Below are 16,613 nucleotides of genomic sequence, written 5' to 3'. Positions count from 1 at the left end.
CTGCCTAATAGGAAGGTAGTTTGGTTTAACTCAAATAGTACAGATGCTGTATCCAGTGTCAGCTGTCTAGGCTAAAGAATTTAATATCCATATAACTTCAAGATCATGGCCTCTGGGGATTGAAATCATTATTTTACTTGCATATAGTTGATCTTGTAGAAAAACTAGATGCAGAAGAAAAAAATATGTTACACACACACACACACACACACACACACACACACACACGGTTCTGGAGTTCCAGGAGCAGAGAGATTTCTACTGCTCCATTTTCATAGGATCTGGATGAAAAAGAAAATTGGAATTATTCCAGTTGGCTAAGGAATTATTAAAAGATGCTCACAGAAAATACCTTCAGATATGACAAGAGCAAGAGTTTCAGAGGGTAGTGTGGTGGTTGTGGTGGTCTAAGATTCTTTCTTTATGTTTTGTTAAATCTGGCTTGATTTGGTTGGATCCCCTGCTCTGTTACTTCTAGTCAAGTACCCTTGGGCAAGGGCTTGACTATTTTCCTAAGTCCCTAAATTCCTAAAAAATAAGATTAATAAAAAGATAAACAATAGTATTTACAATTTTATTTTATTTATTTATGATAGGCACACAGAGAGAGAGAGAGGGGCAGAGACACAAGCAGAGGGAGAAGCAGGCTCCATGCACCGGGAGCCCGACGTGGGATTCGATCCCCGGTCTCCAGGATCGCGCCCTGGGCCAAAGGCAGGCGCTAAACCGCTGCGCCACCCAGGGATCCCTGAAGTACTTTTAATATCTTCATTTGACTTAAACTGGCTTAAACTTAAACTTAAAGAGGCTGAGGAAATTGTCGAAGGACATCCAGCTTCTAAATAGCATGCTTTTTATATTGCTAACTGCCTCCCAAATAGTGCCGTCTACATATTGCTATTTGTGAGAATTCTTTAATATAAATTCATGCAATGCTCATGATATATAGAGTTTTAATAAATACCAATTCCTGTCTCTTTGTACAGTACTTTTAGTTTTCTCAAAATAGTTTACATTTATTTTATTTGATCTTTATGTTACTGATAGGGAAACTGACTAAATGATATCAACAAATTATGAGTGGAACTGGTCCTAGGTCCCAGGGTTTCTCGCTTCGCATTTGCCACCTTTTCATCTCCAAACTTGTCAAAATGCTGTAAGAAGAGGCTTTCATTTTTTGCCTCTTTTGGGTCCTCCCTTCCTTTTTTGGGCTGTAGGTAGAAAGGCATATGCTTATTTTGCTAAATGAATGAGTGCCTTGATGTTACAGAACCTGATAGCATGCATTTAAAATGATTACTTTGTGTTCTTTGGGAACATCATAGCAGAAAGGACACGCAAAACCAGACGTTCCCTCCCCTTGCAATGACAAGCCTTAATGGAATCTGGCCTGCGGAGTGTCTGGGCTGTGTGCGAGGCTGGTGTCAGAGCAAGTGCAAGCAAGTTGGCGATGCTCATCTTTTAAAACATCATGTAACTCAAACAGTCCTTCAAGGCACCACCCACCTTTTCCAGGGGGAATCTGCTGAAATGATTCTCTTGGAAGCAGCATGGAAATAGGGGGGAAGGGTGTGAAGTATGTGCTTTTATTTGTGGATGGGTGAGTGGGTGGGGACAGGGGTGGGGGTGGGGGTAAGGGAGATGGAAGCAAAGATGGAAAAAACATCCACCACTGCCACCAAAATATTCTGCTCAAGGATGGGGTTGTACACCCTACAGCTGTTAGCACTGTTTAGCATATTTTGCATATTTACATATACCAAGTATTTCCAAACAGCCTTGTATTTGTTTTAAAATCCCACACGAAAATGTCTGGTAAAGCTGTCACTGGAAAGCTTATTTTCTTGGTGATGTTTGGAAAACTGTTTTCAAGATTCTGTGTATATACATCATAAACCAAGCAGAAGAGTTAACTGTCATTACCAACATTATACTCTAGACTAGTCCATCTACTCATCCGACAACACTCAGAGCAAAATACCCATGTTCTAAGGCAAAGAAAACACCATTGGTTGAAGAGGATTTTTCACAATTACTTTTTTGGTTCTGTACAAAGTGAAACACAGAACATCACCCAGTGATTCTCAGTCTCAAAGCCACCAAAGTGTGATTTTCTTATTGCTATTGACTTTCATCTTTGATTTAGAAATGTTTTATTTTGGGGACTTTTTTTTTTTTTTTTTTGGTAAGAAAGATGATTAATACTGGATGGATTTCTCGTATAGCCATTTTTTTTAAAGAAACATTAAACCACACATAGCCCATTTGAAAAAAATTAAGGAACTTCCAGCAGAAGGAATGGGGTAGTTAAAGGCTATATTTTCCTTCTAGCAAGATCCACAAGAAAAAGATAGAGTGTTGTGTTTAAAGGGGAACAGATTTTGTATTTTTTGGCATGATAATAAATCCTCTGTTGCTATATTTGGCTCCCTGCAAATAGTCTCTTTTACAAGTGCAAAGCAAAGATCAATGCTGGTGTTCTCCATTCAGCCATAGCCAGACTTGGGATGGAAAGTGAAAAAGTTGTGCTTGAGTGTTGTTTCTAAGACAATCTAGCTCATTTACTGATCAACAGCATTCCAAAGCATAGGTACCTACTTTACACCTTAAATGTATCAAAACATGTTTGCTTTCCGTAACGGTTGTTCCACTGCTTAACTGATAACAGATGTAATGATTCACTCTGGACAAAAATGTAAAAGCTTTACCATGTCAATGTGGTCATATATATTTTGTCAAATGTGTATAAGCAGGTCAAATGAGATGCTTGGAGACTGAGGACATCACAGGATGATCATACGTTCCCCAAAAAGGAAGCAAAACAATTAAATGGTAGTTGATTATCCCCAGAGAAAAGACACTTCAGCTAGGAAGAATCTGCACCAGATGTCCTGCTCTCCACCCCTGCGAGTGCTCGTCTGCCATAAATACCGCAGAGTCCTTTAGAGTCCAAGGCACTATAATAACCACATGATATGTTTGAAATAACAACAGAAAATCCCTTCGTATGCAATTATTTAAGTGAATGAAGATGAATCCTACACAAATGACCATTGCAAACATAGAATAAGCCTTGCTGGTTTCAGTGATATACTAAATACTCCCAGATGACAGGGCTGATGAAAAAATACGCCGAAATCTACTACTAATTGTGGTAGTAGAATAATGCCCCTTCCAAAAAAAAAAAAAAAATTCCTAATCTCTAGAACCTGTAAATAGGTTACCTTATGTTTAAGGACTTTGCAGATGTAATTAAATTAAGAACCTTGAGATGAGGAGACAATCCAGGCAGACTCAACGTAACTACAAAGGTCTTTAAACATGTGAGAGAGGCAAAAGAGAGAGGGTCAGAGTGATGCCACGTGAGAAGGATCTGACCAGGGGCTAATTGCTTAGAAGATGGGGAGGAAGAGTGCCATGAGTCAAGGACTCCAGAAGCTTGGAACAGCAAGGAAAGAGATTCTCTCTTAGAGCATCCAGAAGGAATGCAGCTGACACTATGATTTTAGCCTGACAGCAGTGCTGAATGTCTGCCTACAGAGTGGTTAAGATCATAGATTTGTGTTGTTTGAAGCTATTACGTTGTAATTTTTTATAGTGGCCAAAAAACCCTCATAACACTAGTCTCATTTAAATATAGCATACAGGGGCACCTGGGTGGCTCAGCGGTTGAGCATCTACCTTTGGCTCAGGTCATGACCCCGGGATCCTGGGATCAAGTCCTGCATCAGGCTTCCTGCTTGGAGCATGCTTCTTCCTCTGTCTGTGTCTCTGCCTCTCTACCTGTGTCTCTCATGAATAAATAAATAATCTAAATAAATAAATAAATCAAACAATTAAGAATGCCAAATTATATCTCCTGTATGTTGGAGGGTCTACTGATTTAAACACTTATTTCTAGATTTTTGCACTTTTATATGGAAGATTCCTCTAAGAAGAAAGTAGAGTCCACTGTAGGGAAACTCTAGCTTCCTTCAAAAATATAAGGTCTTGGAAATTTCTTCTCCAGGTGCAGTTCTTTGGTGCCAATGAATTGTTAGGAAAGTTTTTTTTTTTTTTTTTTTTTTCCCATAACAATTACAGCAGGTTCTGTATCAAGTGTAAAAACAAAGCAACACAAAACTCATAAAGAGTCAACTGATAAACTTAGAAGCATTGTATTAAAAAATTCATTCTCGAGCTTCCTGCTGTTACGTAATGAACATAGCCCATTTCACTTGCTCTTCCATTATAAACACCTGTTTTATAACCCACTCCTCACTGTAACAACTAAATTCTTTGGCCTTAGAAATTAACCTCATAAAAACAGACAAGTAAAACACTAGATGTTTTAATTTCCAAAGGTATTTATAAATTGCTTAATTGGATAGGAAAACAGAGACTTAGTTAATTGTCAAGAAATGCAGACCAAAGCAAAATGCTACATTAAAATATAAGCATTAAATTCACATTATTTATTGAACAAATTGAAGATGACATTGTTTTTACTACAAAGTCCTCCACCATCTTTTATCATTGACACGTAGTTATGCGACCTGCATTTGAGGAGTGAACAGAAATATGAAAATGTCTTTTACCCTAACCCCAAGAAAAGTAGAAGAAAAATTAATATTTTATAATTAGCTTGTAAAGCCAAAAGTTTTATGAATTTTGTAAATTAAGACTGACAACATGGGTAAGATTAGTTAATTAGTCTTTCTTTCTGAAAATGTAAAATTAAGACAGCATAAAATTTGTTCATGAAACTAACAAGTCTGGAATTTCATTATATTTCAATGTTGTAAGATAATATTTCTATTAATAGTTTTCAGTTTACCTAATCAAATGACAAATGTAAAGTCTTTCACACCGTTAATTTTTTTTATAAAATTACTTCACCTTACCTACATTTATATGATAAAAACAAATTAATTCATGTTTTCCCTTTCAATATATGCACTTTAAAATGATACAAAGAATTCACATGAAAACCTTTCCCTATATTGTATATCCAGAAAAATGTCTGGAAGAGTATTTTTAAATCCTATATAATATATAAGATTGTAAATATCCTAAGAAATTAAATCATGTGTGTAAATAATCATTATTAATTTTTGCCTTAGCCACAGCTTTAAAAAAATGCACATCTCTATTAGTATAAAGGGATATCGTTAGAAAAGTTCACATCTTGTGCATACATCAAAATAAAACCCTAAGAAATCTTATATTCTAAAAGTTATTCTTAAGTCAAGATTTAGTAGTCCAGAAATTGTTAAAAAGAAAGCTAATTGATATTAACCTGCCCTTTTCTAGAAGGTATCCTCACTTCCTTCTTCCTTATACAATGGAATTGGTAAATTACACTTAATTCAATTAATATTTCTTGGAACTTTAAAAGTAGATTCAGATAAATTTATTGGATCAAACTAATTTGCAATTTCAAGTGAACACTAGTTTGATCAATTATTTGAAACTAAAAATATTTTTCAAACAAACAAAAAAGCATAATGGACAATAAAGGAAATAAGAAAATCACGATATTTTAATAATAATGGCTATTTCTTTATTTTGGAAAAGTGGATAGGGTGAAACTCCCAGAGGCACTAAAAGAAAAAAGCCTGCTGAAAAATTCTAAAAGTTTGTTCTGTGATCAATGTCCACGACCATGTTGCCAACGTAATTAACGTTTTGAAACTCTTGAGAATGAGGCTTCCCTGCAGGGCCCACCCCATACCCCAATCTTTGATTATTCATTTTTGTATAATTTACACACTTGTCTTCCACATACATTTTTGAACTAAAAGTATAACCTTATTTTAATACTTTAATAAGATATTTAAAGAGCTCTTAGGCCATGTTTGTAGGGAATAAATTTGAATTTTTCAAAGAAGCCTTCAATTTTCTGAAAGATGTGTCTTTTATCCTGGAGGAAAGAAAACATAAAGCAAAACGAAACCGGGTCCTTAAGATCCTGTACATTAAAATCGGTAGGCTGATTTCAGTCTTGGTCTCATAGAGTTTCTGCTTTTCTGCTGTCCTTATGTCTGCTGTGAAGGTGATCGATCACAGGGATTCTAACTGACTCTTTTGCAAATGCAATGGTTCAAGTGAACTCTTTCCATCTTCAATAACTGACACAGTGTCAACATCTGCTTCCAATAAAATTGTTTCTTTTTCTCTCAAGCAGAGTAAATCTGCTGAGATCGTAAAGGGATTTTTTTCCCTCCCCTTTTCATGCAAACGATTTTTTTCCACCATATTTTGCAATTTTTCCTCCAAGGCAAGTAAAAAAAAAAAAAGAATAATTTCAAAAGAGATGTTTTCAATTCCAGGTGCTAAGGAAGACCACAATACAACTGCAAAATATAAACTTTGGTGATTTAGTAAAGACGGTGCCTTAATTTGGGAGAAAATACTACATAGGATCCTGGATGAATGAAATTTTGAAATATGTAAGAAAACTCACAGTTGGACCTACATACCACTAAAAGGTTAATTTATTTTACTTAATAAAGGACACAGTAAAGTAACAGAAATAATTAAGAAATTTGCATTTTATCTTCAACAAATAGTAGTGGACAAAGATTTTCTTGCAACAATTTGTTATGAAAAAGCAGTCATATATCTATCTATTTGATTGCTGCAGAAAAGGATATGGTAAGTATAAAGAAGAGACATTTGGGAGCTCAATTTTATGACCTACTTACTTGACAGACATTTGTGGTACCTGTCATTTATTGAACATCTACTATGAAACAGATATGATTGATCATATACATATAGATAGGTAGATATGATTTCCACACTTTGCATCCTACTGGTTAGATACTATTATCTCACTTTACTCATAAGATAAATAAACCCCAAATGACACATATCTAATTGTGGCCAGGCCAAAATTCAGACCTGATGCACAAGCCAATGCTCTTTTCCATGAATTCATTCTGCTTCTCTATTCATCCCGCAGCCAACACTCCAATATATAAACTTTCCTTTTCCACCACTTAATGCCACTGTCCTATTGACTTAATGTGGCAAATATTATGTAACAAAGGGACACTCACTAAGAACAGAATTTAGTTTCTTGAAATAGAGTTTCTGACTGCAACTTTAAATGACAAGTATAACATTAAACCAGATAGCAAATGCAAAAACTAGATAGATCCTGCCCTATTCTGCAGGTCTTAGAATAGGAATAGGAAATATGAGTTTGCAAAATGAATAATGAGCTCCTAAAGGGCATGTTTTATGCCAGTGCCTAGAATGTTTTTTATTTGTTATAAAGTTAAAAGAACTAATTCCTTAATTATTTGCAACCCACTGGTTCTCATTTGCAAAATGTAGAGTAATCCTGGACATTTTGGCTTAAAATAATAATGTAAATAATTTTAAGAGGACAAAGAAAGAAAAAAAATTGGAGATGAAAGTTAGGAGGGGAGAGTTAACCTTCTTAAAAAAAAAAAACACTGGTTTTTAAAAACACTTAGAGGCTCTTTTCAAATAAACAATGATGGACAAAATAGCCTGTTGATATCTAAATTATCACTTTAATGCTGTTCCCTAACTCATGTTAGTTTAGTGGTCCAAGCCTAGATTAGAGGTCAAATAAATGAGATGATTTCATAAGGTCTAGCTCACAGACCTTTAAAAACCTTGAATGAAGTCTGATTTTTAAAATAGTCAAAGGTGGAGTGCTTCCAAATGACTTGGGGAGGAAACTAGTAGCCCTTGGTAAAGAAGTATAGAAGCTTCCAAGTTCAACAGCATCATTCTGATGTGAGAAAAGCAGACCCAGAGAGTGACAGCATTTTAAACTTAAAATAAATTCAGAATATCAAGCTAAATTGCAACTCATCCTCTTTCATAACTTCTGGTGGTAAAGGTAATATGATCGTAATAAGGGGATGCCAGGCAAAACAAATGAACCAACAAACAAAAACCAATAAAGAAAAAGAAAAAACTAAACAAGGGAATGCCAGGCAATTATAGAGACATTAAAGAGTCTTTTTACTTGGACTTTGATCCATTCCTTGTCTGTGCAAGGATCTAATCGTTGCAATAGGTCAACAATGTCTTTTCTCAACAGGAGATCCCACTTACAAATCTGTCCTGGATACAGCACAATTCAGGCCCCCAACTTTTCTTGGGCCCCAGAACCCAGGAATGTGTCACACTAGAGTTACCAGGGGTATCACAGAACACAGTCCAAATTCAGGGTGAAGTTATTAGCCAGTTGTCTGTCTCTCTCCTTGAATTCAATTCAATGGAGACTAAGGAAAGGAGCAGAGAATTAATAATTTTCTTCTCCTTTAATTGGGAAAATCCAGTTGAATGAACTGAATGAATTGGGCCACAACGCTGTTCTAAGAGAAACGGCAAAGGAAGTTAACAGGTTCCAAGGGAAGAGGAGGAAAATAAATAATCCCCAGTGAGTCATCCCATGGGAACTGCCGAATACTTGTCTTTGAAAACTTAGGAGTACACAAGAGGAAACCAGTTTTAGAGATTCATTTAACTTCATGCTCCACGGATTGGGCAAAGGACATACAACCGTAACAAGTCAAATTATAGATCAAAATACAGATAATTTAACCAAGCCACTCCCTAGAAATCTAAATTCATATCATTAGTAAGTTGAAAATTCCTTAAGTTTTGACCTCACATTAGGTAAAAATATGCATATTGTGTTAAGAAGAGTCTGATTAAGAAGAAGCAACTTAGTGATAAGAACACAAGACAGTATAAAAAAAAAAAAAGAACACAAGACAGTATATAGACATAACTCACCAGAGGCACGGGAGGCGGGGGGGAAACTAATGTAAAAAAACAGAGATAAGGGAACTTTATATTATCTGTAAGAACCCTGCTTAGCTGAGCAGAGGTACTGTTCTTATACCTAAAATGTTTATGCACAAGATATACAAATTTAAAATGGAAAGCGGTATGTCATTAAACACTGTATTTCATATGGGCAAAGACAAGGATGGGGCACATTTAAGAAACTTTTACCGAACTAAAACTTCTATGTAACACTAACTTTTTAATGTGGCCCATCACTGGAAGCAGCTGTAAGAAAATGGACTTTGCATCAAAATCCTTAAAATATTAGTAACTGCTACTTTTATAACCCTAATCTTTTCCTAACAGGGTCTTAATGATAATTCCAATTTCATCTTATTTAGATCCTGAGGGTCATGCCAAGTTGAATCCTGAGTTTTCAAGAATAAATTTCTAAGAATAAATAGTCAATTTATTATCTCAATTTAAGTACTCGTGGCATAAATTCCAATTTAAATTTCATTTTGCTCTAAACATTTTTCTTAAAAGAGTTTAATCTACTAAAACCAGATTTAAACAAAGAAGACGGGAAAAAACTTACATTTAAAATATTACATACAATATACTATTTTTCAATTTACAATGATGAGTAACATTATCAAAACTAGCCATTGAATTAAAGGCTTTGTGACGTGTCTAGTACCTTCCCAAATATTACCGTTCAAACCATCTCCAGGGGAAAAAAATCCACTTAAAATATGACCTTCAAAATTGCCATGACTGAATAATTAGAAACAAGGAAACTAAGCCATCGGCAATCAAAGGTAGCACGGATGGGTAAATGCGTTTATTTTCCAGTAGTTGGATACAAACTGGTTCCATTTATAAAGTTGGATGGGCTAGAAAGACAATTATATTCTCTAGGCAAACTCTCCATCTGACTTCCATGTTTCTGCAAACTTTCATCTTAGCCAAACTCCAAGTACTCTTTCGGACAAACTGAAGTAATGTAATACCCTTTTTTTTTAGTGAGGTCATTAAAACACTTCCCTTTCAAGCTATACATATAACTAAAAGCTAAGTGAGCTAGCATGGAATTAAATCTTCACTGAGATTTAATGTAGAACAATACTATATTGGCTTGGCTACGGTGCTACTTTTGTAAAAAAGGAGAAACTCTCAAACACTTGAGGTAAGCTAGAAAGCACAGAGCATATCACAGACATCTTAAAGACAAGCATTTTCAACATTTTTGCCAGTGCTTCTCTGAGAGCAAGTTCTTTAAACAGAACTTAACAATTTTTACAATATTAAAAAAAATACATCCCTCAAAAATAGCCCATCAATGCTAAAGCAAATTTTTTGTATTTCTACAAAAATAGATACACATAGAGCTACAAAATTGTATTCCTGAAGGAATGGGCATTTTCATTTGTGGTTCATCTTTTCCTGACAAGGCTGGTTGGTTCAAAAAGGAAAACAAACAAACAAACCCCAAAACATCAAAATGAAACAAAAATTAAACCATGTATTCATAAAAGCAAGACAAAAAAAGAGAGTTGCACAGTTGGCAAAGGCTCAGATGAGGGGAAAATACAAACAAAAATGCTTTTCTTCAATGTCTAGGACCCACTCTGCTTTCTCAAAGAAAGGCTCCAAACCAAAGTCAGCTGGCTGATGCTTCCTCTTCTCCTTCCATGTCTATTGTGTCCCACTGCAGAATGGAAAATCCTGGCACCATCTTTTCCAGTGGGCCCATGGATTCACACTCCAACCTGACTTGCTAATACTGTATTTCAGTACCAGGGTGATTCCTTGTTCTTGTCTTGATGCTGTAGACCTAGAAAAGGTAACAATGAGAGAAACAGAAGGCCTTAATACAGGAAGCACTCGAAAATGGGCATCATCTACAATCCACTGGATATAGAAACCAAAGAGACAATCTAGGCAACTGTGGAGTATGGTCAAAGGATGACCTGATCTCTAAAGAAATTCTGTTTGAGCTCACAATTTTATTTTATTTTATTTTATTTTATTTTTTTATTTTATTTTATTTTATTTTATTTTATTTTTATTTTTATTTTTTTTGAGCTCACAATTTTAAAAAAGCCAACAACACAGCAGTTGGCAAAAACTCTAGACTAGCATAGTGCTATTTGTACATTAGACATTCTTCTTCTTCTTCTTTTTTTTTTTTTGACACAGTAGAAATTTCTTACTATGGTTTTTATTTTCTTGGAGTATGAGTGATAACAAATAAAATAAAATAATATGAACAAAACCTTTTTATTTCTAATTTGAAAAGGAGCTGATATTTGGAGAAACCAAGTTAACCAATCTTTGGGGCATTTCAGTTAATACTTTTCAGCAATAAAAATGATAGTTTTGAACTAAAATTGTGAGTAAATTCTGGTGCCACTTTAAAATATAATCCATACCACAGTGGTATTGCTATCAAATCTGATGAGGAATTAGACATGGTTCAAAACTGGATCTAATAGTGTAAGTAAAATAGACAACTGGTTCATAAATAATAGCATAAATCTATATTATTTTTATAAATTTACTTGTTTTTTTAATCTTCCTCCAGAAAATATTTAAGATGGCTTACAAAAATTTATACTTCATAAGAAAATAAAATTTGCAGACAAGTTTTTAAAAGTAGTGACAAAAGGAAAACAAGTGAACATGTAAGAATTCCAACTCAAAGCTAAAGTGATTAAGAAGTTTATCAAACAGGAAAAAGAAAATGTGACTCTGATTTGGTTCCAATTGTCAGTTGACTAATTTCTGATGTGGACAATTAGCATAGCAACTTCAGCTTATACCACTTGAAATCACTTACCTCAGTTTCCTTTATTTTTGCCATAATAGTTTGGAAGAGGAAAGACCAAGTAATGATTGCCTGTAAGTTGTTTACAACCAAATACCAAAACATGAAGGAAGATTACTGAATAAATGGGCAGAAATGCAGCACGACTGGGTGCTCAGATCACAGGATATTTTCTTGATCTAAAACTGTTGTAAGTCTGGGCTGGATGTCACAAATGGAATGGTTAAATTATAATTGTTACTAAAACAGTTGCAGTGATTTCATTTCTCGTCCCTCCAACTTATCAAATAATTTTACAAAACAATGGGTGTCATTACAAAACAGACAAAATTATTTAGTCATTGATGGAAGACATAAAGACCATCTATGAAAAGACTACATAAAGGAAGAGAGAATAAACAGAAAAAGACAATGAAGTATTTATATCCTATAGCACTTGCATACTGGGGGGAAAGCAACACTTTCTAAAAAAAAAAAAGATTAGTTCCATCTCAATTTTTTTTTCTCGTGCAGCTAGTATTTTTTTTCCATGCAGCTAGTATTATGTTTAGATACAAAGTCAACAGTTTTCCTCTCAAAAAGAGAGGAGACAGAGGAGAAACAGAAGAGGGGAAGGAAGAAATAAAAGGATTTGGGGCATACTAGTTCCCTCTAAATTTGCTCTACGTGTTTTCAAATGATTTTATGGTTTGAATAATTTGCAACCTGACACAGTCTCTGTTTGGTGACTTTTATAATCTAAACCACCTTAACTGACAATCTGCTGACTGCATAAATATTGTTTTCATTATTGAAATGTCTCATCTTCTGTATGACTCAGTATTTCCACACTTGAAGACTCCATCAATCTATAGAATGTCAGCACGGCAAGTCATGAATAGTGTTGGACTCATCAAGTGGTTTGAGTGTCTTTCTTTTCCCCCTTAAATAAAGGCAATCCCTAGTTTGCTTTGCAAAGACATATGACTTTCAAAATCATGTTAGGCTTTTTCTGCAGAGGAGCATTGCATTACTTACCATACCTCTACAATCTCCAGCCAGAATAACGGAGGGCATTCTCTCATTATAACTTCATCTTTTCATTGTTTTTATTCCAAGTCTTTGCATTACTTGAATGCAATCCTTAAAAAAAAAATCAATTCATCTATAGCCTAAAAAAGTAAATATTTAAGTGGTCCTTATACAAGGTTTAGCTTCTTGGTGATGGTACATTAACTCAAGCCTTTGATTTAATTACCAGGTATTTCAAAAATACCCATAAAATTCCACAACAGGCACTAAAAAACACAAGAAAGTGAACAACCACAAACAAAAGACCCTAGTACTAAATAAGTTGCAACAGAGAAGTGGTGCTAGGGTTTTTCTTGTTAGACAACTGATGAAGACAGACCAGGATATTTAAGAGTCAGCTGGTACATTTAGTTTTCTCAGTAAGGGTTGAAGAGGACAAAATCATTGACTTTTATCCTTATGAGGTCTACATACAACATTTCTTGCCAGAACACAAAATCCCTCTGCTATATTGCTCCCATTCAGGCTTGTTTTGCCTCTCACTTTTCTAACAAAAACCTATAGAAAATTGGTTCATAGCATATCCCGAAATCTCCCCACTGGCTGTCTGAAATCACCCATGTTTATCTTCTTGGTATCAGTAACTCAGTTTTAATTTTATTGTTTAGTCTGTGAAATTTTTAGTAGAAGACAAAATAAACATCATAAAAATGTCAGTGAACGTTTTCTTACAGCTGAATATGACAGACACTGTGTGAAGTGCTTTTCACGAAATATTTTATTTAATGTTCCCAACCATGCTACAATAATATTTATTTTACAAATGAGAAAATTGAGACTAAGAGAAATTATGGAACTATTAAGTGGTAGAACTAGGATTGAAAACAAAGTAGTCTGGTGTCAGAGTCAAAGGTCTTAACTATAGCGCATATGGCTCCCCCCCAATCTGGACTATATTTGCCAGACACTATCTCACTATCCTACACTACCACAACTCCGCAAGTCAAAATCCTTTCATTAAATCAACTTGATGAAAAACACATTTTTATATTCCTTTTTGCATTGTTTAGAAATAACCTGATTTAACAGAAACAATATCAGACTTAACAATAGAACTCTCTTACTAATCTTTTTAAACTATACATCTGCAATGTTTTTTCTAAGATGCAGTAATTGATTGCACAGTAGTTTATTAGACTTAGATGAAGATTCTTTCAGTTGTGTAAGTGGATTTTCCTGTGTTTGACATATAACCCCCCGGCCACAAAAAGAAACCTTCCCCAGTCTGAATGCTGATGGCAAAGGGTGGCATTTGGGTCATGAAGTTTTCAGAAATGGGACCAGAAAACAAAGACATCAGATCATTGGCTTTTCAGAGTTTGAGAATCTGGGATTCAGTTTGGAAAAAAGCTTGAAGGGAAATGCAAGCCCACAGACCCAGTTTCTCAATTCGATTCCAACACCACTAACACCTGACCACCAAAAGAACAAGAAAAAAAAAATCTAGACTTAAGAGAGCAAAGGAAGAAATATGAACACAGAAAAGAAGTATATGATAATTAGAAGCAGGAGAGAAGTCTTAGTCAAGGAAAGAAGATTATAACAGAATTTCCCTTTAAAATTAGAAGTATTTGATTATATAACAAAGCATCATAACTTTAAGATTTTTTTTAAAGATTTTATTTATTCATGAGATACAGAGAGACAGACAGACAGAGACAGAGAGGCAGAGACACAGGCAGGGGGAGAAGCAGGCTCCATGCAGGGAGCCTGATGTGGGACTGAATCCCAGGTCTCCAGGATAACGCCCTGAGCCAAAGGCGGCCCTAAACCGCTGAGCCACCCAGGGATCCCAGATTTTTTTTTTTTTTTTTGAGGGTAGGCAAGGAGGGGCAGAGGGAGAAAAAAACTCAAGCAGATTCTGCACTCAGCACTGAGCTCCACGTGGGGCTCCAACCCATGACCTTGAGATCACAATCTGAGCCAAAACCAAGAGTCAGACACTCAACTGACTGTACCACCCAGGTGCCCCAGAGGTTCACCTCTTACAAAAGGCTCCAGGAATAAGGAAGTAGAGATGGCAACAGCGCTTGTCTAAGGAGGAAAGGCCTGGATATTTCCAGCTCTGTAGTTTCCCTCCACTCCTAGGTGTCTTATAAAAAGATCCTAAAGTTTCCATAGGATCCCCCAAAAAAGGCACATGAGTGAGCGCAGAGAAAATGCTGGCAGGCTTACTAGTTTGTCTGATAGCTATGATGTGGGTGCCCCACAGCAGAAGAAATGGCACCAGCCACCCCAACTGAGAATCTTGGAGGGATCACAACCACTAGAAGCTGAACTCAAATAGATCATCACTTGAGGGAGTACTGTACAGAGAATGAACTGAAAAACAGAGTTGGTGGAGGGGATAGGTTTGGAAACAAAGGCCAAGATAGGAAGGAAATGACAAAATCAAGAAGCGATCAGCAACCTCTTGACAGTTTTTGTGATACAATTGATCTGAGAAGAATTTTCAACTTTAGAGTGGACATTTTACTAAATAAACTGAGAGCAGTGGAGATGCCATTAAGTTGGAGTAAGAATACTCAGAATTAATGAGGTTAACTTTTCTGCTATTGGGTAGAAATAAATAATTTAGGTTACTGAAAAGCTACACTCCAGCACGCCTAAGTTTTAGGGAGTGTTTGCTTGTTGCAGAGTCATATCCATTAGAAAAGTATGTCCTACTTCTAAGCAAGCATAATCACCTGACCACACCATTGACTATAGCTCTTAAGTAAGTTGAACATGGTTCCAATTAATTTTATTGCTATAGATAAAAGAGGTAATGTGGTAACCATACACTGGGGAACACACTGCTGATAAAAAAGGAGAAAACATGAGAACACAAAACCTGGAAGTATGAGGAGAACATTTTACAACCTGAAATTCAAGGAATACTTCAATACATAAAAATAAATTTTTCATATCAAAGCTATTAAGAGTCTAGAAACTCTTTACAGTCAAAATGCTTGCCATTAGACCAGTAGAAGCTGATAGCTTATTCCTTCCTTAAAAAAAAAAAAAAAAAGAAAGAATCCCCTGCTCCATCCCTGCTTTAATAAAGATAAGTCATATTTACTACAAATATAAGTATATACGACACTATGTTGGATACTTTATCAAAATATCCAGCCTTTACTAATAATTTGATACCTCACACTGACACAGTGACAAATGATCACAAAGTGATATAAGAGACAGTCATATTCTCTTCTCTTACTTTATAAAATTATCATTGGTAATGATCATACAACTGCATTTGTTTGTGCCCCAGGGCAATCAGTTTAAATGCTAGTTAAGAATTTCCAAATAAGATCTAGGTGGGGGTAGCACCTTAACACTAAATGGGGGAAAGACAAAAGTGGGGGGAGGGGAATAAGAATGAGAACTATCCATTCAGGAACTACCACTTCATTTCAAGTAAATATTTAGACCATGTTTAACCACCATGGACACCTTCCCTCATTCTTTTTAAATATATCTTTCTTTTTCAAATTTCAAAACATCATAGATTTCTTGTTTAATAACAAGTCATAGGGTATTTAGAAAATGTAAGTTCTACATGACATCCCTTGTCAAAACAGAACTCACTGGATATACTTTAGATGTATGTACATACACCACTGTTTATACTATGCTAGAACATGTTTATTTCATTAGCAATATTAGCTTGGAAAACCGTTTATTCCATGTCAGTCCATGTAGATGAACCCTTCTGGAGGGATGTATAATATTCATTCTACCCTGCAGTGTGAATTACCCAATTCTCTATAGATGTACATCATTTGGAGACACAGACATGTGTACAAATATACTTGTTATTTATGTGAACATGTTGGTAGATAAGACAAATTCCTGGAAATATGTTTGTATAACTGCTGAACCTCAGCATATATGTACACTTACATGTGCATACTTCATTGTGGGTGCCAAGTGTTTCAGCAAGTGTGTACCAATATTCGTATGATTT

The 16,613-nt window shown here is 35.3% G+C and overlaps 1 protein-coding gene across 5 annotated transcripts in view; it reads right to left on the bottom strand.

The window, feature by feature from the left end:
- Positions 1–4,433: 4,433 nt before the first annotated feature.
- Positions 4,434–16,613, bottom strand: part of VGLL3 (vestigial like family member 3) — a 47,396-nt gene continuing 35,216 nt past the window's right edge. For all 5 annotated transcript variants that reach the window (XM_072806509.1, XM_072806510.1, XM_072806512.1 and 2 more), the window contains exon 4: positions 4,434–10,597. In XM_072806509.1, the coding sequence (XP_072662610.1) occupies positions 10,554–10,597 (44 nt within the window). In that variant the 3' untranslated portion in view covers positions 4,434–10,553. The remainder of the gene's footprint in view (positions 10,598–16,613) is intronic.

This window comes from Canis lupus, chromosome 30, assembly GCF_048164855.1.
Source record: "Canis lupus baileyi chromosome 30, mCanLup2.hap1, whole genome shotgun sequence".
NCBI lineage: Eukaryota > Metazoa > Chordata > Mammalia > Carnivora > Canidae > Canis > Canis lupus.
Note: the sequence above shows the minus strand (reverse complement) of the source record. Positions and strands in the feature narration are given on the sequence as shown.